Genomic DNA, 27,153 nt, shown 5'->3' on the forward strand with positions numbered 1-27,153 from the left:
AGGTGTTCCTAATAATCCTTTAGATGAGTGTATGTTATAATATCCCCATTCTGCTCAAGCTGCGCTGGTAAAGTTAATCAATCAGCTTGTTCATCTGCATTTTCTGGATCAGATTCTGCTCATATTGAAAAGGTAGTAAAGACGATATTAACTCAGTATTGCATTTGGAGGCTAATCTTCCAGAAATAGTAAGGAGCATCACATTTCCAGGTGACTTCGGAGGTATTCAAGCCAATCACAACGTACTGGTTAGCTGGCCAATCGGAGGACAAAGCGCTTTTCAGAACGATGAGATTTGTACAAAATCAACATGTTTCAGAGAGGCGGGGCATAGAGGAGCAACAATAATGTACGTTATGAGGAAAATCATGTGTTTTCTGAACCATAAACCATGGGAACACATTGTATTACACCAAATAGCGTTGTTTTAAGCAATGTAATATGTGCTCTTTGAAAAGACCCCAACCCAAGAAAGAAACAGACAAAATTTGACCCAATCTGACCCGACCTAGGGGCATATGTTGGGTCTTCTCAGGTTCTTCGGCAAAACACATTCATTTTAAATGAAAGGCCACGAATATTATACCTGTCCCGTGCCCGAGGCACACGTGACACTTTTAGACTGAACCAGCTCGGGTCTCGAGTCCGACCTCAGGTTTTCGTATCTAAGTAGACCTTTGAGGACCTGTAGCCTACAGCTGAGCCACAGAAGTGCTAACCTGTAAAAACTCTACAGTACATAGTTCAGAAATGTTTGTTTTTCTGTGTACCGGAAAATCTTAGTATGAACAAAAAGAGTTTTAAAACCATTCACACATAAGGCTCTCTTCTCCAAGTAACCACAAAATGTTTTTGTTTAAATAGAAGTACTTTTATATCTAAAGAAACATGACCTTGTTTCTAAACATACTTGGAAAATCTTAGCGAAGGAGTAAAAAAAAATTAAGTCAAGGTTGTACTTACATAAGAAGTGGCACACGAAGCAGGTGTTAAAAGGCCGCTCCAGAACGACTGCTTTTCACGAAAACAGTCTGATTTTTCAGAGTCGACCATGAAAAGTGGTGGTATTGTTGTTTTCTTTAGTTTGAAGGTCATCAGAAAAGTATTGGCAAAACTCAAAAAATAACCAAGTGCACCGTACCCGTTTTCTTCACACTGGACAAACAGGACTCTTACTTTGATGATTGTCCTGCATGTCATTGTTTGTCAAGGTTTTTTTTGGAAAACATCTTTTGTTCAATTGATAAATTGTACTGTGCATGACAAAAATTAAGTTTGCTTGCAAAATCTTTTGTACCGCATGTGGTTGTAGTTCACTTAGTTCAGTTCACCAGTCTTGATGAAAACCCTTAGTAAACATGTGCTTAAAAATGCACAGAAAGTGCATGCACCCTCAGGGTAAGTTTGTTTTTCATAACAAAATGAAGGTGTGACTAAAATTGCATACGCAGGCCGCTTTGCGAATATGCAGCGTTTATGCTTTCTGCAGACCGCAGGCATTTACACTTACAGTACACTTACAGTGAAATCATTCAAGCGACTAACAGCATTCAAGTGAAATCATTCATTATTAAAACCAGTTATCAAAGTGACATAATGCACTGGGTGTGCAGACAGATGAATGCCCCCTTAAAATCATGCCAGCTTTGAATGTTTTAATAAATGTTAGCGTGCATGCATCTTTCGACTTCATCCCCTTTACCCTCTATTCAGTATGACATCTACAGATTTAATTTAGCTTATCTTCCACCTCTCTTTATGGCTGTACTCATTCAGATCATGATTTTCATTAACATCACCGACGAATGTGACTCGCTTTGTAAAGCGCTTGATATCTGATATTCCTTGAACTGAAGTTAATAAGAGCGAGCGCGGAAAGGGCTGTGACGTTCCCAGCCCTTCGTGACTTTACACCCCGGATACATGAATATGCAAACCCATGTCGCTTATTTCTTTTAGAATTAATTTACATTTTCAATTACGATACATAAAGTGCCGTCGCTGAGGTTTAATAACGTTCGTGTGCCCGGGCACAAAGGACGGTCTGTATTCGAAACCGTAATCGACCCATAACACAGTTGTACCGCTTTTAATTTAAACGCTCTGTACAAGCCGATAAAACCAGAATTGTTCCCTTGAACATATTTGGACTCATTAAAGCATCACTTCAAAGACAAAAGTGGGTTATTCTCTTGGAAATCACAGGGTTTTCGTTGAGTCTTTTACTTTGGTTTGTTTTTGTATATTGGCTGTTGAAATGTGTATGGGATGCTGAAACACTGTTTGACTCAAGCATCGCACATAAGACGCTGCTTTAGGCGAAACAATTGCAGACCAAAAATGGCAAACTATAATCTGACAAAGCTGTTTGGTGTTACATTTACAAACTATATGTATAGATGTATACTGGAAGTTAGTGTTGTAGTACTCGAGATCTGTCTTGGTCTCGAAACCGGTCTTGAGACCACTTTTTAAAGGTCTTGGTCTCGTCTCGTTCTCAGACAAAGAGGACTCTTTATTTCAAGAACGGTCAAGACCAGAACTGATGGCACATCACAAAATTATTTTTATCATAAATTTTTTTGTAATTTAAATTAATTTAATCATGAAATATTAAATAATTATTATAATTTACTGATTTGTACGGTGCCAATTTATTGGTTAAAAATGGTTAGTTCGAGTCCTTGATTCTGATTGGTCAATAGGTGGGCATCAAATCGGTGCCATTTGCATGTTGTAACTCGTCAAAATTGAAGTTTTTGTCTTTTTTCAACACTGAATCTAATAACACATATTTCACTTTTCAAAATGAGTATTGCTCTATCTCAGGTAACTAGCTTTTAACTAGTAGCAGGACTGAACACTAAGTTTGACATTCATAGCATCAATATCATAAAACATATAGAAAATTGAGAAAAGTAACTTTTGATTTTCACATGACCTTTAGAAGATTCCAATGATGTAACTTCCTCTTAAAAATTCTTTATTTTTAACTCTTTCACTGCCATTGACAAGTTTTCTTGTCAATTAACTCTTTCCCCGCCATTGACGAGTTATCTCGTCAATCTTCAATACCACCAGGTATTATTCCGCAACTTATAAAAACCGGAAGTATTTCCCTAGGGTAAACAGCTGTATGTCCGTGTATGTTTTAAAGATCGCTCTCTTTTTTGATCTCTATCAAAAGTCCTTCACAAAAATTTAATTATCTCAGCTTTTTGCTCAAAATTTTGTGTTTTTGATAAACCTACACATATTTGAGAGGTGATAAAAACAGGACACATGAAGGTAGGATGAAACTGATTTTTTTGTTTGAAAGCAGAGGGTCTGTACTTTTTTCATATATTGTATGTTTATATATTTAAAAAGGAGCATTGGATCTGGAAGGCATTAAACTTTTGTGAAAATCATGAAAAATGCTGGCGGCGAAAGAGTTAAGAGAAAACATTTTTATGAAAAAAACATGTTCCTGATGATTTTTTATGGTTATCTGTAATACGGTGATTATCCACTAGATGGAAAAATGTATAAAAAACTGAAGCAAAAAAATGTTTATTAATTTTACACTCCATGTATGTTTTGATAATCGTTCTGAATCTGATTTCTAACAAAATTCCTTAACAAAAATGCAATTCTTCAACTTTTTCCTAAAAATTTTGTATTTTTGAAGAAAATACCCATATTTAATAGTTTATAAACAGAGAAAAAAATAAATATAAGATGAAACTTTTGTCCTGTTTTGTTTGTTTGTTTGAAAGCAGAGGGTCTGTTCTTTCATTTCATATATTTGCATGTTTATATATTTTTAGAAGAAAATTTTCCTAGAAGGCATTTTGTGAAACTTTTGTGAAAATCACCAAAATGCTGGTGGGCAACTTTTCAAAAAATATAAAAATGCTGGCAGGGAATGAGTTAAAGGTAAAATATAGAGATAGTAAGTAGGGACAGAGACCAATTTCTGTTTTTAGTGTATATTTATTAAAGTCCATTTTCTTAAAAGAAAAATCCAGATAATTTACTCACCACCATGTCATCCAAAATGTTGATGTCTTTCTTTGTTCAGTCGAGAAGAAATTATGTTTTTTGACGATAACATCGCAGGATTTTTCTCATTTTAATGGACTTTAATAGAGCCCAACATTTAAAACTTAACTCAACACTTAACAGTTTTTTTCAACAGAGTTTCAAAGGACTCTAAACGATCCCAAACGAGGCATATGGTGTCGTTGTCAAAAATAAAAAATATGCTCTTTAAACCACAACTTTTAATAATTCACTTCATTTACAGGACATTCACAAATTAAGGATAAAAATGTGGCAAAATGTATGTAGGCACGTCTCGACACACACCATGTGTTCAAAATATTTTTGTCTTTTAACTGATTATATTAATCGGTCCTAAATTCTTACCTTCGGTTAACCAGTCAATATGAACATCCCTAAACACATCGGTAGCACTTAAAGTGCTCTTTTATTGAGGATGCAGCAATCAGATGAGCCCTAACAGAGAATGAGATTGATCCACTACTGTCATCCAGGCATCTGGATCAAAAGTTTAAGATAATTGTAAGGATAGATGTCTGTATGTAAAGTATAATGCTGTCCTTTATCAATAGATGAATAACAGCTGGCATGATGAATAGAAAATCTGCCGAGTCTTTCTACAGATGATCAACGGTCTGGCTACATCAGACTACGTATACAAGTGCACAAGCAAAACCCTCTCTATTGACTGATGTTTCAGCAACCGTGCATGAGCGATTATTTTTTTCCCTCTGCTTGCTGTAATGGCTTTATTGCTCTTTTGAAGAATAAACGCCCGGTCCGACCTGAATGGGTCCGTCTGCGAGCTGGGCTTTCTGCCAGCTGATCTCAGCTTTCAGCAACATGGTGAGATTGAGCAGAATGCGTTTTCCTCTGTCTGCATTGATGCCGCAGAGAGAGAGACGTCCCCGTGCTAATTAATGCGCTTAACGCCGGATCCACGTGCCTGTAATACGCAAGGTCAATTAGAGAAACTTTGTTGCGTTAATGCCAAATTAAAACCTGGCCCTGCGGCACCTTATTCTGTGTGCATTATTGTTTGATGCTTTTTTAAGCCTTTGTTCACGGTTTCTATGACGCCCTTGAACCTAGTAGCACTTGAGAGCTCAAATAAATGTCTGTTCGTAGAGTCAAGCATTTTGCGATGTCAGATGCATGTTCATGTTATTTAGAAAGAAGAGGAACGGGAGCGTTCGCACGCACACCGACTGTTCTCCAGGCTTCAGACGCTTCATCTTAAACACTTGCTTTAAACTGTAAACATGAGCCTCGGGGAACGCTATACAATCTGAGTTCACATCATTACATTCACACGCACACTTACTCTGACAAAGCACAGCCTGTCTTTAAACACACACATTACACAGAACAAACTTATAGAGAGAAAGCCCTAAAGATACAGTACGCATTTTCTTTGTTGCATTTGATAAAAATTCACGATAGACACCAATTTACACTTTAAAAGGATTCTCCACTTTTTTTTGAAAATAGGCTTATTTTCCAGCTCCCTTAGAGTTAAACAATTAGGTTGTACCATTTTGGAATCCATTCAGCCGATCTCCGGGTCCGGTGATATCACTTTTAGCATAGCTTTGCATAATTCATTGAATCTGATTAGACCATTAGCATCGCGCTCAAAAATAACCAAAAGAGTTTTGACATAATCAAGGACTTTGCTGCCGTACCATAGGTGCAGCAGGCGCAATGATTTTACACAGTGCCCGAAAATAGTCCCCAGCTATTGAAAGTAACCAAGGGGACTATTTTCGGGCGCTGCGTAATATCATTGCGCCTGCTGCACCCATGGTACGGCAGCAAAGTCTTTCATTATTACGCCAGAATGAGAGTATAGGTTCTAGCCATATCTGCCTAGAAAATCGCAATTAATTTTTTTCGTCTTAGTACACAATGTAACTACAAAAGAGTCAAGTTTTAAAACTCTTTGGTTATTTTTTAGCGCAATGCTAATGGTCTAATCAGATTCAATGAATTATACTAAGCTATGCTAACTCTATTTGGATAACAGTGTCTGTGAACGCATAAATGTAATTATCAAGCTATATCATTTCAGCATCATGCAAACTTCATGTTAAATTGTGTTAACCTCATGCTAGCTTCATGCTAAATCATGTTAGCTTCATGTTAGTTTTATGTTAAATCATGTTAGCTTCGTGTTAACATCATGCTAACATCATGCTAGCTTCATGTTTAATCATGTTAACATAATTTTAAATTAACCTAACATCATGCTAACTTCATGTTAAATGATGCTACCGTCATGCTAGTTTCATGTTAAATTATGTTAACTTCATGGTAAATCATGCTAGAATTGTGCTAGCTTCATGCTTAATCATGCTAACATCATGTTAGCCTCATGTTAACCATGTTAACTTAATGCTAAAATCATGCTAGCCTCACAATACATACAACATGATCTCACAAATATTTTACTCATTTATCCGTGTCATTGTCACGGATCTCCACATTTTTCCGTGTCAGTTTCATGTATTGGTTACTAAATTGTTTTCCTATTTTTAAACCATTTTCACTTGGGTTTGAGGTTAGATTTGGGGTTTGGGTTAGAATCCCTGCTGAAAAAAACAGCATCAAACCAGCATGGACCAGCATGGGATGCTGGTGCTAATGCTGGTTTAGCTGGTGCTAATGCTGGTTTGGTGCTGGTTTAGCTGGTGCTAATGCTGGTTTGATGCTGGTTTAGCTGGTGTTCACTAGCAAACCAGCACCAAAACACAACATATGCTGGTCTTGCTGGTATGCTGTTTTTTTCAGCAGGGATGTCACTTTAACTATTGGTTTGTTCTATTTTTTTACTTTATTTTTAACAATTAGCGCCTGACGTTAGGGTTAGAGTTGGGTTTGGGTTAGTATGTCATTTTATGTTACAGAAAGTCGTTCTAATCCCAAACCCACCTGAAAATGGTAAGAAAATAGGAATAACAATTGAGTAACCTATACATGAAACTGACACGAAAAAGAAAGTCTGTGGTACGGACACAGAAAAATGATTAGATCCGTGACATTAACACGGATAAATGAGCAAAATATTTCGTGACTATAACAAGGAAATTTGTGAGATCAGGTTGATACATAATGTTAGCTTCATGTCACATTATGTAAAATTATCTTAACATCATGTTGGCTTCATCATGTTAGCTTTGTTAAATCATGCAAGTTTAAACAAAATCATACCAACAGCCAGCTATTAAATGAAACTTCTTAAAAAGTCCATGTTAAACCTGTCAAACTTTTGTCTAACTGTTCGTTCAGGCCAGGATTTGTCAAGCCAACATAAAGTTTGTCTATAAACTTCACAGTTTCCCTGCGAAGGACACTTTATCTTTCATTACTGTAAATCAAGGATGCAAAACTGGAGAGTTTAACACACCGCCTTGTAATGAATAATGTGAAGGCTTTTATTACCTGCTTGAGATGGATTGAATTGGGATCGGATGTAAATTCTACAGGAAGGCGATCCTCCGGGACGACAGTTTGACAACTGTTATGATGGAAATGTTCTTTTTTATACAGGGATCTCTTTAAGGTGGCCTCTTTCAGGTCAAGGTTGAGAAATATTTTAAAGAGAATATTAATGACAGAGTTTGAGAAGTTTAACTCAAAATCCTTTTCTGCCTCAGGGCACAGCGCAAACCATGTCGATTAAAGAAAGAGGAAAATGTATGAAGGGTGATGTTATCGATCTGTAATGCATCCAAAATATTTAAACTTTTTTAAACTTGCTGGCCCCTCTGAAATTCCCCCTGGTCAATAGGATTTGTGTTGGAGTGCACATGCATGCACAGATCGATGTGAATTTAAGAGATACGAGTCAAGTTTTTATGATGTTTCTATTGGGTTAAAGAAGCTGGATTTTGGTGAAGTTTGTAAGATTTTGCTGTGTCTGGATATCCTGACTGTGTGTTTGTGTGTGTGTACTGTGGCCAATTGTGCTTCATTGGCTTTGATTTTATGCCTGTGTCCTAAGGTCTCGCCTACAGCTATAGAGATGGAGAACTCCACAAGTAAAGCCTGAAGTCACTTCCTAACTGTTGTGTGTTGTGTGTGTGTGTGTGTGTGTGTGTGTGTGTGTGTGTATTGTTTGAATGCTCAGCCTCAGGGTGTCTCTTTCAGGTCCTGCTATTTTCTAGCAGACAGTCAGTCCACTTTCCCTGCTTGACAGTTTGCAAGTTTGAATTGTCAGCAAACACAATGATCTTCTTGGGGGAAAATGAGTAGCCTACAGTTTTAAAATGAGGTAAACACACATTCAAAGGTACCCACTAACTTCCATAGTATTTGTTTTTCCTACTATGTAGGAAAGCACTGTGTGCTTACCATAATGTTTCAAAATATCCTATTTTGTATTTAACAGAATTATACACAAGGTTCCCACGGGTCCTTGAAATCCTTGAAAGTTTGTGAATCTGAGGGAAAAAATCAAGGCCCTGGGAAGTTTTTGAAAATCTACATACATTGATACAGGTCATTGAAAGTGCTTGAATCTATTTTATGCAAGAAGTTTTCCGGAAAAAAGATCCATGTTATTCCCTGTGTAGTGTAGGATAATATCATAAAAATTCTAGACTTTTTAAGCACACATGCTAAACTGTTTGATTTAAATGCTTATATCTTCTGTAAGCGAATGTTGATTCATACCAAAATGCTTTTTTTTGCATAGTTGTGTTTGACACATGAAAACGTCTCGGGTTACGTATGTAACTGTTGTTCCCTGAGAAGGGAACGAGATGCTGCATCTTCCTTACCATACTTCATGCGTCCCTGTATCGCCATCTTTGGCAATATTTCAGATAGCGATATACTTCCTGGCTCCCGCGTCACCCTGTCTTTGTCTTAAGCCTCACCATTAGTTGAATTTGATATACACATTCAGACGCACTTACCCCTGGAGGCATCCCCAAAGTGTCACCGCAGTGACGCAGCGCAAGTTCCCCCAAAAGGGAACTGTAACAATGTATCTTAAAAGGTAACACGATGTAACCTTGCTCTCACTTGAAATGTGTCCCACATTTAATTCTTGAATTTAAGGGTATTGGACCTGGAAAGTCCTTGAAAGGTCCTTGAATTTGAAGTTAACTAAGGTGGGGGAACACTGTATACAGGGTTTTTTTTTTTTGGGTGAACTATCCATTTAAAGTAGCATCACACTAGTCATAGGCACCGATCACATGGAAAAGAGCTACTTAAGCGCCAATTAATTTAAATAACAGAGGCTTGTGAAACTTGGGAGCCTGGTGGATTCGGGAAATTGGTGGATCTTAAGAGGTCTACAATGCTTTGATAAATCAGGGGTGCTTCACATTTAGCTTCTAAAGCCATGCAGAAAACAATACCGCACCACTTTTCATCCTTCTTTCCAAAACCACTTGGGCGCTCCTGCAGCATCCGTCGTTGCTAAGCAACCTAAGCGTTGCGTGATGTTGTGCAGAGGACCCACCAGCGGATAAAGAAATTGGCAAAATGGCTTTTAGATTATAAAAGATATGTGATAAACAAGTTTTTAATACACGTCAAGATAATATTCACAAATAAACATTACTTTTAGGAATTTTGATGCTTAATTATAATTGACTAAAATATCACCACTTCCAAGCTTTTGACAACTTTTCCAACTTTATTTAAAATGTTTCTCATATGTAAGTATCTCCTCTGATCTCATTTCCTTATTTACTAAACGAATTAATCCATCAGTGCATAGATGGATAGATAATAAAAAACCTCTCTTATAAAGTCAACCAATCCTCTAAACTTTTAATGAGCTGTACAGCATCTGATTATTATTATTTTTTTTTTTAAGGGAACAGAGGTTTGATTTCAAGCCCAAAACAGGTCACGCAGTCCTTCAATTTATCCCCATGAGAGAGGGATAAATTATCTTGTCCTCTTTCATTAAAGATGCTTTCAAGAGTTATGGCAAACTTCTATTTTACTTGTCTATTCATTAATTTATGCTGTTCCTTTATTCATCCACCTTTATATGTAAATTGATAAATGAGGTTATTGCACGCATACCTTAAATTTCCCATATAGCGCCTCATAATGCATATTAATAAGCGTGTGTTGCATATAGATGATATGCAAATAACAGGCATGCGGATGAGTAGGTTAATCCAGGTCTGTAACGACCCCAAAATCCCGTCCGTCACTTGATCAATGCTAATCTTAATACTAGGACAGATTAGATTCATCCAGAGGTGACATGACACATAGATCATTTTAGAAAATGTAAATGTTGTGTGTTGATCTCCGTGTCCCAGAGCTCGTAAAAGTTCTTGGATGTAGCCATGAGGCAATATAGTAGTTTTAAAGTCTATGTAAGGTCAGATAATAAATGTGTTTTGAGGTTGTCATACCACAGAAAAATGTGTCAATGACTACCCAACCAAATGTAAATTATGAAAAAAGACTAGTTAATAAAATAAGTTATCAAATCTTAGAACACAGGCAAGATTTCCTGCTCCCAAATGGTGGGGGGCGTGTCCGCTGTTGGCCCTGAAACCACGCCCACTCGTGGAAAAGCTGCCAAATACCTCTACAACCTGAATAAAAGCTTGTGGTTGTGTTAGGGGCGGGAACACAGAAATGTGGAAAAACTTTTTAACAGTGTAACTCCACAATTCAGTACTACATAGTTCATAGTCTTTGTTACGTGTTTTAGCAATACATTTATAATGTGTTCAGAACAGTTTTCAAAATTTTATTTTACGGGGACTTTTGTGGAAAGAATTGCCATAGTCATCCGGTGTTTTGTCGATATGCAAAATGTGCTCTCTATTATTGGACACTGTTTTAGAAAACAGAATGAGTTTGAGTCTGTTAGCAGCATTATCCTGCATGTCATCAGTTCACATCACAGACGCACACTGGTTTAAGTCTAAATCTCTGTAGTCGTGTGGCTGAAACAGCAGAAAGCATATCTTGCAGAATCTCTGCAGAATTAATGATAAAAGCGTATCACTTCAGTTCTTTATTCAAAGAGATAAGACCATATTTCAGGATGACTAAAAGAAAAGCAGCCCGGCTCCTGCTGAAGAACCAGCATGAAGTTTTACCAGCGTATGTTGTGCTGTTTTTTTCACCAGGCGTTTTCAGCAACTAAACCAAGAGCATCAGTTAATGACGCTCTTCTGTTTTTTTTTTTTTTTCTTTGAATAGCACATGAAACGTTCCTACCACCTTGCAGATTTCTCTGAAGTTTTGTTCCAAGAAATCACACATCCAGGTGACAGCCTGTGCTTTCTGCATGTTTTGTTTCTTTGTTTTTGTTTTTGGAGAATGAGGTCTTGTAAAAGGCTGTGTGGTTTAACAGTTGGCATGGCAGAGATGTTTGTAGCGAGTATGAATGATAATATTTATGAATCATCATCAGCAATAATTGTGTTATCACACATTGAGTGCACTTTAAAGGTGCCAAAATGCATTGAAATAATATGCTAAATTGTTCTTTGATATCTACATAGAAATTATGTGGCCTTATTAAGTGCAAAAATGATCCAGATACTGTTTTACATGTCCATTTACAACCCTAGCATTTGCCAATAAACTGGTCTGTTATTACCTTATTTGAAAGGGTCATGAATAATAATGTTTGAGACTGTATCAGATAAAGATACAGATTTGGAATAATCAATTGTTTTGAGATAATGTACGTTTTTTTTTTCCAGTATGGACCTGCAAAATGTAACTGTAACTTCATTAGAAGAATTTCACCCTAAATGCTAGCATATAGCATTAACTAGCATATAGCGCTAACTCAGCTTTCAACTTTGTTCTTAGCATTGTAACAACATTATAATTAATTTGAGCTCACATAACACACGCTGTTTCTGCATTCCTGATTTTAGTAGGATTACATCCTTTATATCTCCGAAGAGTCTTTGGTTTAATCAGATTTATAGAAGAAAGATTAGCTTTACCGATTATTTCCGATAACGTATGAGAAAATGAAGAAGGAGGAGTTACTACCGCGGGAGGAGCGAGTACGAGTCATACAACACTTTAAACAACACTGTTTAACTTATGATTCACTACATGTTTGTATTTCCAAAATTAGACAGAGGTCTTACTTACCGCATGCAACTCATGACCCGGTTGGAACTTTTCAATAAAATCCAGCGCATCAAACACACGCAAAACTCTGCTGCTACACCGGATAATAAATTATTTCCATTATTTCTATAATTGCTGGCTTTTTTCTCCTTACATCCAAAAACACACTTCATCTTTCGTGCCATTGTTGAGTTTTGAAATTAAACAAAGCTGTGTCGCGTGATAAGATGTTTGTAAGTTCTAACGTCTCCTGCTGATTGACGGGTGGGCGGGGTTTTCCGGGGGAAGTGACCATAAAAAGAAGTGATATGTATAGAAACCCCTGAAACGTCAGCTGGACCCGTAATAAAAAAAAAAACTTTCCAAAACTTGTACGAACCCTGGGGAAGTGCATTCGGTTCAGAAATACTCTGTAACAAACCCAACTATTTTTTTGACACTTCACCCACGTTTAACATGAGGAAACAACTCTATAACTGTGTTAATAAGTCAGAATGCATGAAATACCATTGAACCACCCCTTTAATGTGTAATTTTATATTAGGGCATACATTTCGACTGTAATGTCACAGTTGGTGTTATGTTGAGATTGGTCTGTTTTCAGCGGTCTTTAGCATGCACAAGGTTTACATTACAAGGAGGAAATAATCACATTTGATATTTGATGTACATAACTTTTATTGTTCATCAATGCCTAGGTAAATACAGTTTTTCATTCTATGGCACTTTTAAAGAGACAGGTCTTGTTTAGACACTTTTAGTCTGATGCATCCTCAGAATCCACCCACAGGATGGGCAATTGCACCATGTGAAGTTCATTTAGCAGAGTTATTTTATTTTTATTTTTTTATGAGTTTTGTGGTGTTATCTGATTTGCATAATTGCTTTAGTGAATCAGGTGCTACAACGACACAGACAGGGTTTGTAAAACGCTTTTAGTCGCTAAAATGTACTCTTGGTGAATTCCCTCTTCAGTATTTGCATTTAGATAAGGAATTGAAATTAATCTGGGTCTTTCAGAAGCTCTTATCATATACTTAGAGATTTTTGCTCCTTCTGAACTGCAGAAAATTTATGATAAATGTATCTCTTTCTCTCTCTCTCTAGCTTGTCCTCCGGGAACGTTTAAGTCCAGTCAGGGGACGGGTTTATGTCTTCAGTGTCCACCCAACAGCAGATCCACATCTGAAGCCGCCATCATCTGCGTCTGCAGGAACGGTTACTACAGAGCAGATGGAGAGCAACCAGAAATGCCCTGTACCAGTGAGTGCTTACCATCATCATCATCTCTGTAATACTGCTGTTATTGTCATCACCATTAGGTAGCTCATGAAAAAAATTCTCAAATGGTCTGATGCGTTTCATAGATTTTGTTATTTTAGCTCCGAGTTGTGCACTTGTGTTATGTCCAACGTAATATAACGGAGACCTTGCGGGCCGCTACTGTTAGCAAAGAGTTTTAAAACGAAGATTGTTGAAAAAATATTGTGAGTCTCACTGTGTTCTTACTCTTATCGTGCGTTATATGTAAGATGAACGCAAGTGCACCAGGGTTCAATAAAATCAAGTGAGTGTGAAACCAGATCAAAGCTGTGGGGTCGCCAGGAACAACCGTACCAGGGTTTGGACCACAGCATACATGCCCAGTGTTAAAACCACTTAAAGCACTTGCTGTAATGTCTGTTCTGAGCTGTGTCTTCATAAGTTTCATTCGATGCCTTTGTGTAAATCATTTAGATGAACTAATCAGCATATCATGTCATTAATATATTTTTAATCGACTGATAGCCCTAGATACAAATCTAAATAATAGACTGTAATTGAAAAACTGACCTGAATCTGTCCTGAAATGAGTTTGGATTGTGTGGCAGACCTCTGGCTTAGAGCTCCTCAATATTTTCTCCATCATAAAACTTAATTATTGGGTGAGCCTAAATCATTTATGAACAGTTTCTCTTTCTAAATTGGCTCATTTGAACGTAGCAATTTTAGTCTTGTGCTTTGAGAAAATCTAATTTAGTCTTAGATGTTACAAGAGGCCCAAAGGTGATGCTTTGCTGGTTCCTCTTGGTTTGTTGCTGTGCTGTAGGATTCATTTGCCATAAAATCACAGTTTTTGAAATGTAAGAAAGAAAAATCAAATAAATTAAGCATACTCACCTACTTTGAGACTCTAGGTTTATTTTTGGATTGGTGATTTAGTGGCGTTGTCATCACTTCCATCTCATTTCCGCTGGAGACCAACTTTGTTTCAGATGAAATATATATATCGCATTATATAGGTCAATACAGAATTGTTCAGTGCTCGACAGATCTCTCAGATGTGCTGCACCTCACATCATTACTACAGGTTTTACTTGAATAACTTTAAAAATGTTAACCTAAGAATGAAAACTATACATTATGATTTACTCATCCTCAAGCCATCCTCGATGTATATGATTATCTTATTATTTAGAGAAACACAATCGGTTAGATTAGAAAATGTGCTGGGCTGCATTTCCCAAATGCATCGTAAGGCTAAGTAGATCGTAAAAACGATCCTAGGAATCATCTTAGACTACCGGGGGCCTTTTCCCAAAAGCATCGTAACTTAAATGGTACTTGAAAATTGTTGTAGATCAAAATGCACCCTGAAATAATTGTTAATAGTGTTGGGGGTAACGCATTACAATGAACATGAATTACTTAAAAGTAACATAAGTATTACTTCCCATGAAAAGTAACTACTGTAAGTAACGCAATTAGGGAAATAGTTTAATATTGTAATGCATTACTTTTAAAAGTAATTGTAAAGTTAATCAATAAGTGCAATGTCGATAATGTAATGTTTTTAAATGTGTATTTATTTATTTGGTTCTTCTTTGTTTATTTGACTTGATTAATTGACATAAAAAATTTGCATGAATAAATAAATAAAGAAAACATATTTTAACACAGTTTTTGTAAAAGTTGTTTGTACTAAAAAATGTACAAATGTTTGCTGGCAATTGCATACATTTAATCAACAATAAACATGGTGTATAGAATTGTAATGAAATATGATTAAAGAAACCATGCAATTAAAGCACACGTGAATCCCAGCTGCAAGCGATCCTTTTACGTGCATGTTGGGAATTTTTTATGGTGTAGCAAATGGGGCTTCTGATTTGTAGCCCAAAAATAATTTGCAATCCACACACTGTAAAAAATACTTTGCTGCCTTAAATTTTTTTGTTGAATCAACTCAGATTTACAAGTCATTTCAACTCACTATTATTTATCTTGACTAGAGATGAGGTGTTATAACTACAGGTGAGTTGTTATAACTAATACATTTAAGTTGACTTTTCTCAACTATATTTTATAAGTTGTGACAACTAATTTCTGTTGACATGACTCGTAAATCTGAGTTGATTAACAAAAAATTTTAATGCAGCAAAGTTTTTTTTACAGTGCACGGCTCCAGGGGGTTATTAAAGGCCTTTTGATGACAATCAATAAGAAAAAATATAAATATTTAAAACTTTACAAACTAAAATAACTCCAGGTAACAACCAATGCACTAGCAATCATTTTAATGAAAACTGCTCAGTAAAGCCATATACATTGTAAAAGAATGCAGCATTGTCAAATCAACACATAGTTTTATGTTACTTTAACTTAACAAATGAAGTTATATAATTTAAACTTGTTTTTATAAGTTATATTAACTTTTTAAGTCAAATCTTAAAATAGGGAAGAACTGGGGCGAAAGTAACAAGGGATGACGTACAGTAGCAAAGCGATCTTGACAGAGCTCACAAATATTGCGTTATTTTGTCATCGTTTCCTGCGTCTAGGTCCAGAAAGCTAAATTCCTAAAGCGTTAAATTCCTAAAAAAAAAATTCTTATAACGCTTTGTGCTTCTGGTGTAATGTGTATAATGCTGATCAATCTACAGGTTAATTAGTGCTCTAACACTTCCTGAAGTTTGACTTCTCATAGTATAAAAGTATAAAAATAAATTGAGTTTAAATGTAAGGAGTTTCTGTTGAGGGTAACACTTGTTACTTTTATCCCGTTGCTAATACTGTTGAATTATGTTGATATTTATTCTAATTTAATTTAATTAATTTAGTGTTCATATTGTTAAAAATGTTTTATTCTCAACATATCAAGTTTGTACTGTCGGGTTGCTTTTGAAACATTTGATGAAACTGAAATTTTAAATGTAACTGTAATATAATTCTTTTTTTAGATAATGAACAAAATATATTTGCAGTTACATATTAACAAGGTGATATTCATGAATATTCACCAAAAGCAAGGGCCCTATTTTAATTATCTAAGCGCATGGTCTAAAGCGCACAGCGCACAGTCTAAATGGGCGTGTACGAATCCACTTTTGCTAATTTAATGACTGGAAAAATGATTTGTGTGCTAAGCGCACAGCCTAAAAGGGTTGTTCCTATTTCATTATGAGTAATGGGTGTGTTTTGGGTGTAACGTGCAATAAACCAATGAGAGTCTTAGCTCTCATCCCCTTTAAAAACCAGTTGCGCTCGCGCCATGACGATTCCCTATTAAGATGGCAGAATTTGTAAACTAAAAAACAAAATTGCGTTGTTTTCATTTGTATGGAAATTTATTCATTAAATATTTTTGTTTTTAAAACCTTTTAAAAGTCGTTTTCTTTCAGTCATGGATGCAGGGGCGGATCTACCGGGGTGGCACGGGGTGGCAGTTGCCACCCTAAATAAAAGCATTGCCACCCCATATGCCACCCCAGCGCGGGTATCCTAATATATATAATTTATACCCGAGTAGGCTCTTTTAACCAGAAAGGCAATGTAGTTTTTCTCTGCGTGTGTTTGGGGGTGGGAGACACATATCTGACGATGATTGGTGTGTGTGTCTTAGACGGGGTGGGACAACCACATAGCTGATGGTGATTGGCTTAATTTCCATCGTTAGCCAACCAGAGGCAGCAGAGTTCATACACAAGCATGCAGTCAGTCCGAGCAGAAAGTCTTTTACAGTGTAAAAAAAAGTCCGCGCAGATTTGCCAACTTGGTGACTTTGTCGCTAGATTAAGAAACTTTTTAGACCCCTTTAGCGACTTTATTAAAAATAGCGACTAGGACAAATCTAGCGATCTTTTCTGGCGTGGTTGGAGACGTTTGGAAACTGCGGTGAAAGGATGCATCGCCCCATCCAAGGCACTCACATGCAGCCCGGTTCTCGCGCTGCAGTCCATCCCTTTCGAGTCGCACAAACCCGCAACAACAGAGCGATGACAAGTACAACGATCTCAAAACAAAGGTAGTGGACGCAAGCACAAAGTATAAAAAGCACAAACGTTAATTTTCCATCGTTGAGGTTAAAGGCAAGAATGTTTATGAACGTGCAACTTATGCCCATGAAGAAAGAGTCTCTTCACGTCTGTAGCGAGGAATTCTGATCTAATAAAGCACCTCACATCATCACATGCTGCCAAAACAAATTCTCTTTAGTGTCTTAAAGTGATTAAGTTGAGCATCACATCAGCAAATCAGAGTACTAAATACGGTCATATTTATAGATAAATGTTGCATCAGGATAAAAATACAAAAATTAAACTGTGATTGTTTAATATTGCTTGAGGTAGTTGCTTGGTAGTTAAAACAACTGAACTGCAGGTTTGTGTAAGCAGTAAATATCTTATAAACAGTTCTTTCTAGAGTTAGCCCGTCATGTCTTGTAAGCTACTGCAGCAATCAAAATATTCCATACATGCATATGAAATCGCTCGTTATGATATAGTCTAATGTTTTTGTTTGTCTTCGTTAAAGAGAAAAAAATATTCAGTGTTGTGTATGTTTAGAAAGCTTGAAAGACAACTTAATGCGGCATTTTCCAGGATATTATGAAAAGAAAGGCTGATATCCATTCTTTTTACCAAAAAAAATATAGAAAAAACTAATATGGGAGTGGAAGGTACAAATAAAACAGAAAAATATGCTGTGGAAGGGAAAGGAATAGATGAAGTAATGAAGGAAAGAAACATATGGATGGCAAAGAGCTAAAAAGAAGTGAAAAGACAGAAATCCATCATGAAGTGAGTGAAAGGATTAAAGAAGAGGGTTATGAGAGAAAGAGATGTGTGCCTTTCAAATATGTTTTACATGAATATAAACTAGGCAATCCTATTTTATTTATATAACAGTCTTTATACCATTATGTTCAACCAGTCAGTGTTTTTAGATATTGATAAGCTGTATGTATTAACTTAGTATTAAGACAAAGGGTGCTACAGAGATGCTTAAGGTAGCTGCTTGGGTACTTACTTATAGGAACATTTGTTGTTGCGTTTATTAATGTTATAAAAATTTGAGGTCCAGTGTTCACCGAAAATAGTATACACAGTATATAATTTCTTGAATCCACGACAACCATGCAAGGACGCTTACTTCATTGCCACCCCTTGTAGTTCTCATGCCACCCCCTTGCCACCCCATAAATAATTTTCTAGATCCGCCCCTGCATGGATGTAAAATTAACAGGCTTTTAATTACTATAAATGGATGGCCTACATGATCTGTGTAATCTCAAAAATAATTTAATGTGCAAGAAAAGGTTTGTACTCTAAAAATACTTTATTTGTAAGAAACAAGAGATACAATGCGCCTGAACACACCTTGTTTTCAGACCCGAACGCCCATGGGCACAAAAGTGGGCATAAATGCATTTGCTATTTAAACAACATGGCACTAAACGTGAAAATTGTAATTTTCTAGCAACTTGGTGTATAGGGGCCCCAAGTGTAACACAAAAATCTATCTTGTACTGTTGTGTTACTTTTGACCCACGTGTGTGTTATTTTCGTCCCAGCTGTCATAATGCGCTACTTATGTTCAAAGTGAAATTATACTGAAGTTGTTTTACATTTATACAAAAGTCCACCTGGTATTGATTGACCACACTTGTGAGTTATTGACCACAGCAAAAACATATCTCTGTCTAAAACATTATCTTTTAAAATTACGTTTTCCTGAAAAATCGCCCCTGCTCTCCCCTACACTGTAAAAAGAAACATTACTTTAATTTGGGAACATCTAAAAATTGTTAAATTTCAACTTACATGTTTAAGTTTAAAACACTTAAAATTTACATTGAAATAACTTTCAGGTGTTACCAATTGAAGTACTTTTTAGGTTTATCCAAATTTTCACTTTTTACAGTGTTGAATATATTTGCAAACCAAGTTGTTTAACTTCATGGTGAATTTTCCGGACAACTTTTTTATGATGTTTATGTTGGTTAATTTAAGGACTTATTTTACTGACAGATCTCGAGAGAGCTTTATTGTTGCTTGAAGTACATTAAAATAATGTGCAAACCTCTCCACTATCTACAAGGATTTCCTTTGCCCTCGCACAAGTTGGACAAGAGCTCTCGGATATGAGCTGAGCTCTTTATTAATTTCTCTCCTCTCTCGCCAAGAGGTGTTGTATAATGTGTCCTCTGCAATCCCGAATATCTCCCCTTGCTCAAAGTGTGTGTGAATTTGCCGATCCCTCAGTCCACGAATCCCTTAGTGCTCGTGCTCTCTATGATAAATGCCTTTATATGTTGCACTTCTAGTTTGGGGCTTGTTAAATTTTGTTGCATATGGGCCTGGGGCTGCCTTGCTATGCCACTGGTAAGAACCAAGGCCAAATTAAACAAAACAACTGTACAAAGTATCTCTTTTTGTTTTATCTATGTCTCTCTCCATTCACATTCATGAGAAAGGTTAGTAAAGCTGTTTTGGGCATTTTTTATTTGAATGAAAAATGGAAGCCATTACTGAGAGGCTGCAAGGCTTACAAGATTGCTGTTTTTACTGACACACACACACTCGCACATACCTACACATACACACAAATACACCTTAAATGATGCAGCTTTAAGCATAAGTATTTCACACTTGCACATACTTGTTATAACAGAAAGTACAGATCAGTTTTCAAACATCAGCTCCTCATTTTGACCCAGAATTCACAGGGTGAAACACTACAAACATTTTATTTCTCTGATGAAGATGAGAACAGCAGAAGAAACAGGAAGCTGCTGCATTAAAGCGCTCGATTTGTGTATAAGCATCATTTTATCACCCAAATAACCTTTCATTTTTTTTTTTTTTTATTATTATAAGTGCAGACATACAATAGATAGTTAAGTAGTAAACAACGAAAACATAACAGACAACAAAAACAATGATATAGTAAATAAATGAATAATAAATTAAACGGAAATATAGATGATTATATTGTTATGAAGCAATGATAATAAGCAAAATAATAATAATAATAAGACAAAAAAATAGTAATAATAATTTAAACAGATAATAATACATATTTGGGTAGTATTAATAATAATAATAATAAATAAAATATCATGTATATTATGTCATAATAGTATTTACAATAATAATGGTAATTCCAATGATAATTCTAGGGATTGTTATGGTTTTAGGATAGTTTTTTTTTCCTAATCCCATTATAATAACTTAATAATAATAAATAATAAACAATGATTATTATTAATGATTATTATTAATAGTAATGATCATTATCAATAGCAATAACAGTAACAATACTGAAAAAAATCAATATAATATTATATAAAATGATGGTGATGATATTAACATTTTGTAAAAAACAGCGATAGTATTAGCATTATCACTAATAATAATAATAATAATAATAATAATAATAATAATAATAATAATAAAAATAATACCAACAACTACATTAACAACATCAATAGCACACATACCCAACACATAACACACCAATCCAAACTTCTGTATCAGTGTTTGTTTCTTTTTCTTCTTTTTGATTCATGATAAAATGATTAATTGTATATGTAAATATGTCCAAGCTAAGGTGGTGCATTAAAAGAAAGATGCGGTGCATCAAAATCAGCATGTGGTGCATTAAAATCAAGGGTGGTATGTGTTACCCAAATAACCTTTCAGTCCTAAATCATTGATCTAATAAAGCAGATAGAGATTATTTTAGGACATCTGCATTGTTTTATACTTTATTTATTTATTTAGAAACAAAACATACAAACAGGACAGACATAAATTTATTAACATAAATACATGTGTCCATAAACACAATCTGTTTTTCACTAAATTGCAAATATTTATCCAACCGTAGGTTTAATGAAAAGGACACACACACACCATACTTTGGATACTAGTTACAAGGTCTACATTGTTACATATTTCCCTTACCAAAGAAAGCATGCACAGTGCAATAATAGTTTTTTATTCTCATATTTGGCAACCATCAAGATTATCATTTGTTTACTTGATTCAGCTGTGATGGCTTTTTAGCATTGTTTTATTTTTGGATTGTGTTCAACGATGAATAAGGACGTTCGCTTGCTCCATTTAGCAAAGTAGAAGTAATTTTCTGAGATTTGTTTTCAGTCTTTTTTGTCCTTGTGTCACATTTTGTTGTGAGTAGATGATAACTGGAAATAATGTGTGGTGGAGAGCGTTGCAAGCAGGATTCAAACACCTTGTTGGAGAGCTATTCTAGTGGAAGCATGCCACTTAATTAATATGCAACATAAAAAATACATTTGTTTTTAATATTTGCATGATTTAATTTTTAATTTAATGTAATTAATAACCATTGTATCTGCTTGTTAAGTCATGACCAAAGCCTCCACTCATTTCAAAAGAGGATATTATTTAAACAGCTGTTTATGAGCACATGTACACAAAAAATATAAACTCAGAATGTGCAGTGTCGTCTCCAGGTTCATGGAATCACATACAGTAATATATTTATAATTTGTAAAAAATCCACACTATTCCAAAACGGGGCTGTGATGGATTGACTTCCAGAACGTGCACTTCAAACCTATTGTTTTGTATCAGGATGCTGATCATTCAGCCACCAAAACACTGAAAATACATCGTTTTACAAATTTCCACAAGGCAAAGAACCTCAGAAATCATGGATTGGTAAAACGAGAAGGGATATATGACCTAATTTTGAGATAAGAGCAACGCAAAGTGTACATAAAATCTGTTTTGTTATTAGCCTGTTGGCTAATCAGTAATTTTTAATTTTGTAAGCATGCTTACTTTTCTTTAAAACACTAATATAGTCCTATAACTAAGTGCGTATCTCCAATTCGCACGGATTAAAAAAGCTGCAAGGCATGAATATGTTAAAAACTTTAGGGTACTGTTTAAGCACATTGAACAGAATTAAAAGAAGCAGGATTAATTTCAAACTAAATAACATTTGGACACAACTTTGGCTAGAAGTCTCGCCCACGCTGCTGGCCAATGGAGGTCAACATCTGCACCTGGCGGCCATCTTGTCTCAGTCGGCTCGCTAACTTGTAACATTGTTTTTTAATGGTGCATGTACATTTAAATTAAAATAACTTGCTAAATTTTCAACCGATTTTCAAATGGTTTGGTTTGTTATAAACATCAAAGATGTACGTATGACACGGCATACTTATGAATAATGTTCATAAAACATGTTCAAGCATCCAGAATTATAGATACATTAATAATGTTTTTAAGAAACCAAACTATTTGAAAATCGGTAGAAAATTGAGCAAGTTATGGTAACTTAAAAGTACATGCACCATTAAAACACAATGCTACGAGTGAGCGAGCTGACTGAGACAAGATGGCCGCCGGTAATGATGTTAGAGACTCCGCTGTAAAAAATCTAGCCTTTATTATACATATTTATGATTTTACCTCTAACAGTACTTGCACAACGAACTATCACGTATATAGCTTGTTATCAAGTCAATCACATATTATTAAGTAAATGTTCATGTCTTGAAAAAAAAAACAACAACATCAGAGAAATTATATGGGGCATACTATTAAGTCCTACAAACTGGAGATGTATAATTAGTTGTTGTCATAAAATATTGTATAGTTGCACTATATTGGTGTTTTAAAGAAAAGTAAACATGCCTCCAAACATGAGTAATTAGCGATTAGCCAACAGGCTAATATCCAAAACGAATATTATGTACACAATGTGCTATTCTCATCTTATATGTAGGTACGAGAGGCTGTGCTGTATCATGAATAAGTAATGGCTGAAGGACGTTGTTAGGCACAACGCCAAGCCCCCTGAACCCCTTCAGCCGTTACTTATTCACGATACAGCACTTGCCTCAAGTACCTTATTGCTTTCATAAAACGGTTACCACACAATATTAAAGTACTAAAAATATTAGTACAACTTTCATGAAGTTAAATCAATAAAAAGCATTCCTTCCGCCAGAAAAAATAGTCCCTGACCATAAACAAAAAATGTGTTTCAATGTGTAATATGCATGAAAGCTCAAATAAAAACCGCAAACCGATATGTGTGGTTGCTAAGGGTGTTGCTAAGGGCGCAGTGATAAACATAGCCGTGTTTTATCGTGAATAAAGCACACCTATTGACCAATCAGAATCAAGGATTGGAACTAACCGTTTTATAATAGGTTTTATAAAACGGGCAGTTTTGGTTCTTCATTCTGATTTCTAAGCCGTGATAAAAAACCCCGGTAAACCCACTGTTCAGACTGCATTACATAAGTATCACTGCGCCACTGTTGCTGCGTACTGATTTATGAAAATAAACACCACAGTCTTTAATCATATTTTTAATTTGTCTAGAAGTGCACAATTAATGGCGATATCCAGATAAATGTCAATAAATATTGTTGAGTCATCTTGTCGATAAAGAGAAAACGTTGTCTGAGGAGTTTATAACTCAAGTTCATACGTTCGCTATTATCCAATGGGTGGCGATCTTACCCAACTTAAACACTGACGCATTCACTCAACACTGAAAACACAGCGTGTAAGTTTTGATGGCTTTGAATCTGATCTCTTACATAAGTTCTTCACAAAAATTGAATTATCTCCGCTTTTAGCTAAAAAAAATTGAGAGGTGATAAGAGAACAAATGAAGGTAGGATTAAACTTTTTTTGTTTGTTTTTGTTTGAAAGTGGATGGTCTGTTCTTTCATTTGATATTTTATGTTTATTTAAAGAAGATAATTTTTCTGCAAGGCATTAAACTAAAACTGGGTGGCAACTTAAAAAAAAAAAAAAAAACGCTGACGGGGAAAGAGTTCAGCATGCTTCCAAGCATATTGTTATATTGTTATATATGTTAATGTATAAATTAGATAAATGTTGATTTATAAAATAAACACCACAGTCTTAAATCATATTTTCATTGTGTCTTTGCTGCATCTGTGTTGGTTGGGAACTGCGCTCTGTTTCAGTCACACTTGATTCTGAGGAACTACTTTGTTTGGCGGAAGAGTAATATTTGTACTAATATAATTACAACTTATTTGTGTTTTATTTTATAAAATCCTGCTAATGTTATGCATATGAAGTAACCGTTTTATAAACACAATAAACCCCTCGAAGCAGTGGGGTTACAGTGCATTTTATAACAGCTAAGGGGGTTTTAGGCACTCCGCTTCGCGTCATGCCTAACAACGCCCATTAGCTGTTATAAAATGCACTGGTAACCCACTGCTTCTTGGGGTTTATTGCTTTAATATGTCTCTTCTACTTTTAACAATCCATATTTTCAGTGTCATGTGGATATTGGTAAACCTACAGTATATATATGTTTTTTTCTGTGTTTTGATGGCTGAATGACACCAAACAATAGGTTTAAAGGGTTAGTTCACCCCGAAATGACAATTTTATCATAAATCACTTACCCCTGTGTCGTTCTAAACCACCACCATATTTTTGACGAAAACGAGAGGCTTGTGACTGTCCCATAGACTTCAGTTCCCAGAATGACCAGCCCGTATAAATTCACAAATTATCTACCAGCATTTTCTGGGTCTGTACATCGCTGTAGTCTGCTCTTGAATGCGCACCCAAACAAATTGTTGATTAAAATTGTTTTTTTTTTCTCACGCACAAAAATTTTCTCATCTCTTCATTATTTTTTGGGAAAAGAATTGTAAATCAAACTGAAATTCACTATCCTCCCAGTTTTCTTCAAAAATATGTTTTGAAGACATTCGGAAGACTGAGGGGTGAGTGATTTAGGATAAAATTGTAATTTTGGGGTGAACTAACCCTTTTAAGTGCACGCTCTGGACGTCCATCCCTCACAGCCTCGGTTTGGAATTAACATGGCGGCGGACTGAATAAGACATTAATCCATGGTTGTCTTGGAGATAAAAAATAGGATTACATTTTTTTGGTAGTTTTGCATTACGATACAAGTGTGTATTAGCATGATTTTCTTTTTATTTCCCTATGGCATTTGAGTTTTGCTGGACCTGGAAGCAGTGCATGACGTCAGACTTCATAAGTGTATAAAAAGCAATATGGCACTTGAGGATGTATTGTATTGTGAAATATAGTCATATTTTTCCCTAACAATTCTTAAGTTGCATGACTGTATGCACAATATAGCACAACCTTATAGCTTCATCGAAAGATAAAGAGGACAGGAAGCTTTTTGCAATACTTGAAGAGCCGTTGAGACGGCATATGAAAGTCCTTTCTGCATTTTAAGTCTAAAATGCTGTTCACTGAAACATACAGATTTCTCCAGACACCTGCTCTAAAGCGACACTAACACCTGGTCATTTAGTTGCTCACGCCGCAGGAAAACTGTTCAAATTGCTTGCGTAATGTCTGGAAGTCACAGAGACACAAAAGAAATGATAATCCTAAACATGTCTGTACATAACATGAATATTGATTACTGCGAGATATAGACCAGTCGGGTCGAGTCGCCTCCAAAAAACCCCATCTCTCTGTTTCTAGCACTCAATGTCTCTTTCTTTCGCCTCCTCGGGGGGTTGAGTAGAAGGCTGTCTCACTCTCTGACTTTAATCCCGTCTCTCTGTCTTTCTCTGTCTGTCTCTCGAGAGTCTCACAGTTCTCTCTGTGGGGAGTGAGATGGTGGGACTCGCTCCGAATCGCCTCCGGCATACATCGCAACTGAAATGATTTCCTCGGAAATGAATGAGTGTCTGTGTTGACGCCTCACAGCTCTCTGGTTAATTGGAGAAAACCGGACAGCAGAATACTGAAGATTAATTCTCCAGCAATGTGACAACTACTTTCTGTCCTTATATAAAGCTTTTTCTGTCAGATTGAGCTGTTTCCATTGGCAGTACAAGAGAAAAACTTGTTATCTGGGTCTTGGTTGGTCAACACCGACTTGTTTGGGTTTATGTGGAGCACTGGTTAATAAGGATTTACTGAGCTGTATTTTGGGGCTATATATTTGAAGGAAAACCTTACTTTAAATGGAAAAACTTTCAAGTTTCAAATATTTATATTTGGATAAATCATGATTATTTTTAAAAGCTCACATAACATACACTTTCTGCTTATCTCATGTTAATCTTGTGTACGTGTAGTATTGCATCCTTGATTTATTCAATAAGTATTTAGTTTTATGAGATTTATCAAAGACAGATTAGCTCTACAGGTTCTTTCCGAATACCCCCTACCCCCTCGAGGCGTACCGCAGGAAGAGCGAGTCACGAGCAAGCAACACAAACAAAACCACTATCTTTGGATAACTTATGATTCACTACATAATGATGTTGTTTTTATTATGTGGACTCATGACTAGTTGGGGGTAACGCATTACAAGTAATGTGCATTACGTAATAATATTACTTTTCTGAAGTAACAAGTAAAGTAACGCATTACTTTATAAATGTACACATTAATATTTGAGTTACTTTTTTAAAAAGTAATGAAAGTTACTTTTCAGTTTAATTCGATTATCTTTTTAAATAATGTACTGAATTAAACTGAACGTTGTCACGTAGGAGTTTACGCACTTTACGTGCGCGCCTGAACTGGAACAGTTTGAGTTAGAAACAGAGATGGCAGGCCATTTTTGCGATGAAAATATGCAATTTCTGAATGCAGAACTTCGAACTCATTCATAGAAAACACCTGCAAGGCCTAAAAGAGATCAAGCCTCAGCCAAGTAAGAAAATGTAACGCAAAAGTAACTTAAAAGTAACGTAAGTATTACTTT

The 27,153-nt window shown here is 35.8% G+C and overlaps 1 protein-coding gene across 1 annotated transcript in view; it reads left to right on the plus strand.

Moving 5' to 3' along the window:
* Positions 1-27,153, plus strand: part of ephb1 (EPH receptor B1) — a 326,261-nt gene that overhangs the window by 190,556 nt on the left and 108,552 nt on the right. The window contains exon 4 of the mRNA XM_065261984.1: positions 13,237-13,392. Within this exon, the coding sequence (XP_065118056.1) occupies positions 13,237-13,392 (156 nt within the window). The remainder of the gene's footprint in view (positions 1-13,236; positions 13,393-27,153) is intronic.

The sequence above is a fragment of the Paramisgurnus dabryanus genome, chromosome 6, assembly GCF_030506205.2.
Source record: "Paramisgurnus dabryanus chromosome 6, PD_genome_1.1, whole genome shotgun sequence".
NCBI lineage: Eukaryota > Metazoa > Chordata > Actinopteri > Cypriniformes > Cobitidae > Paramisgurnus > Paramisgurnus dabryanus.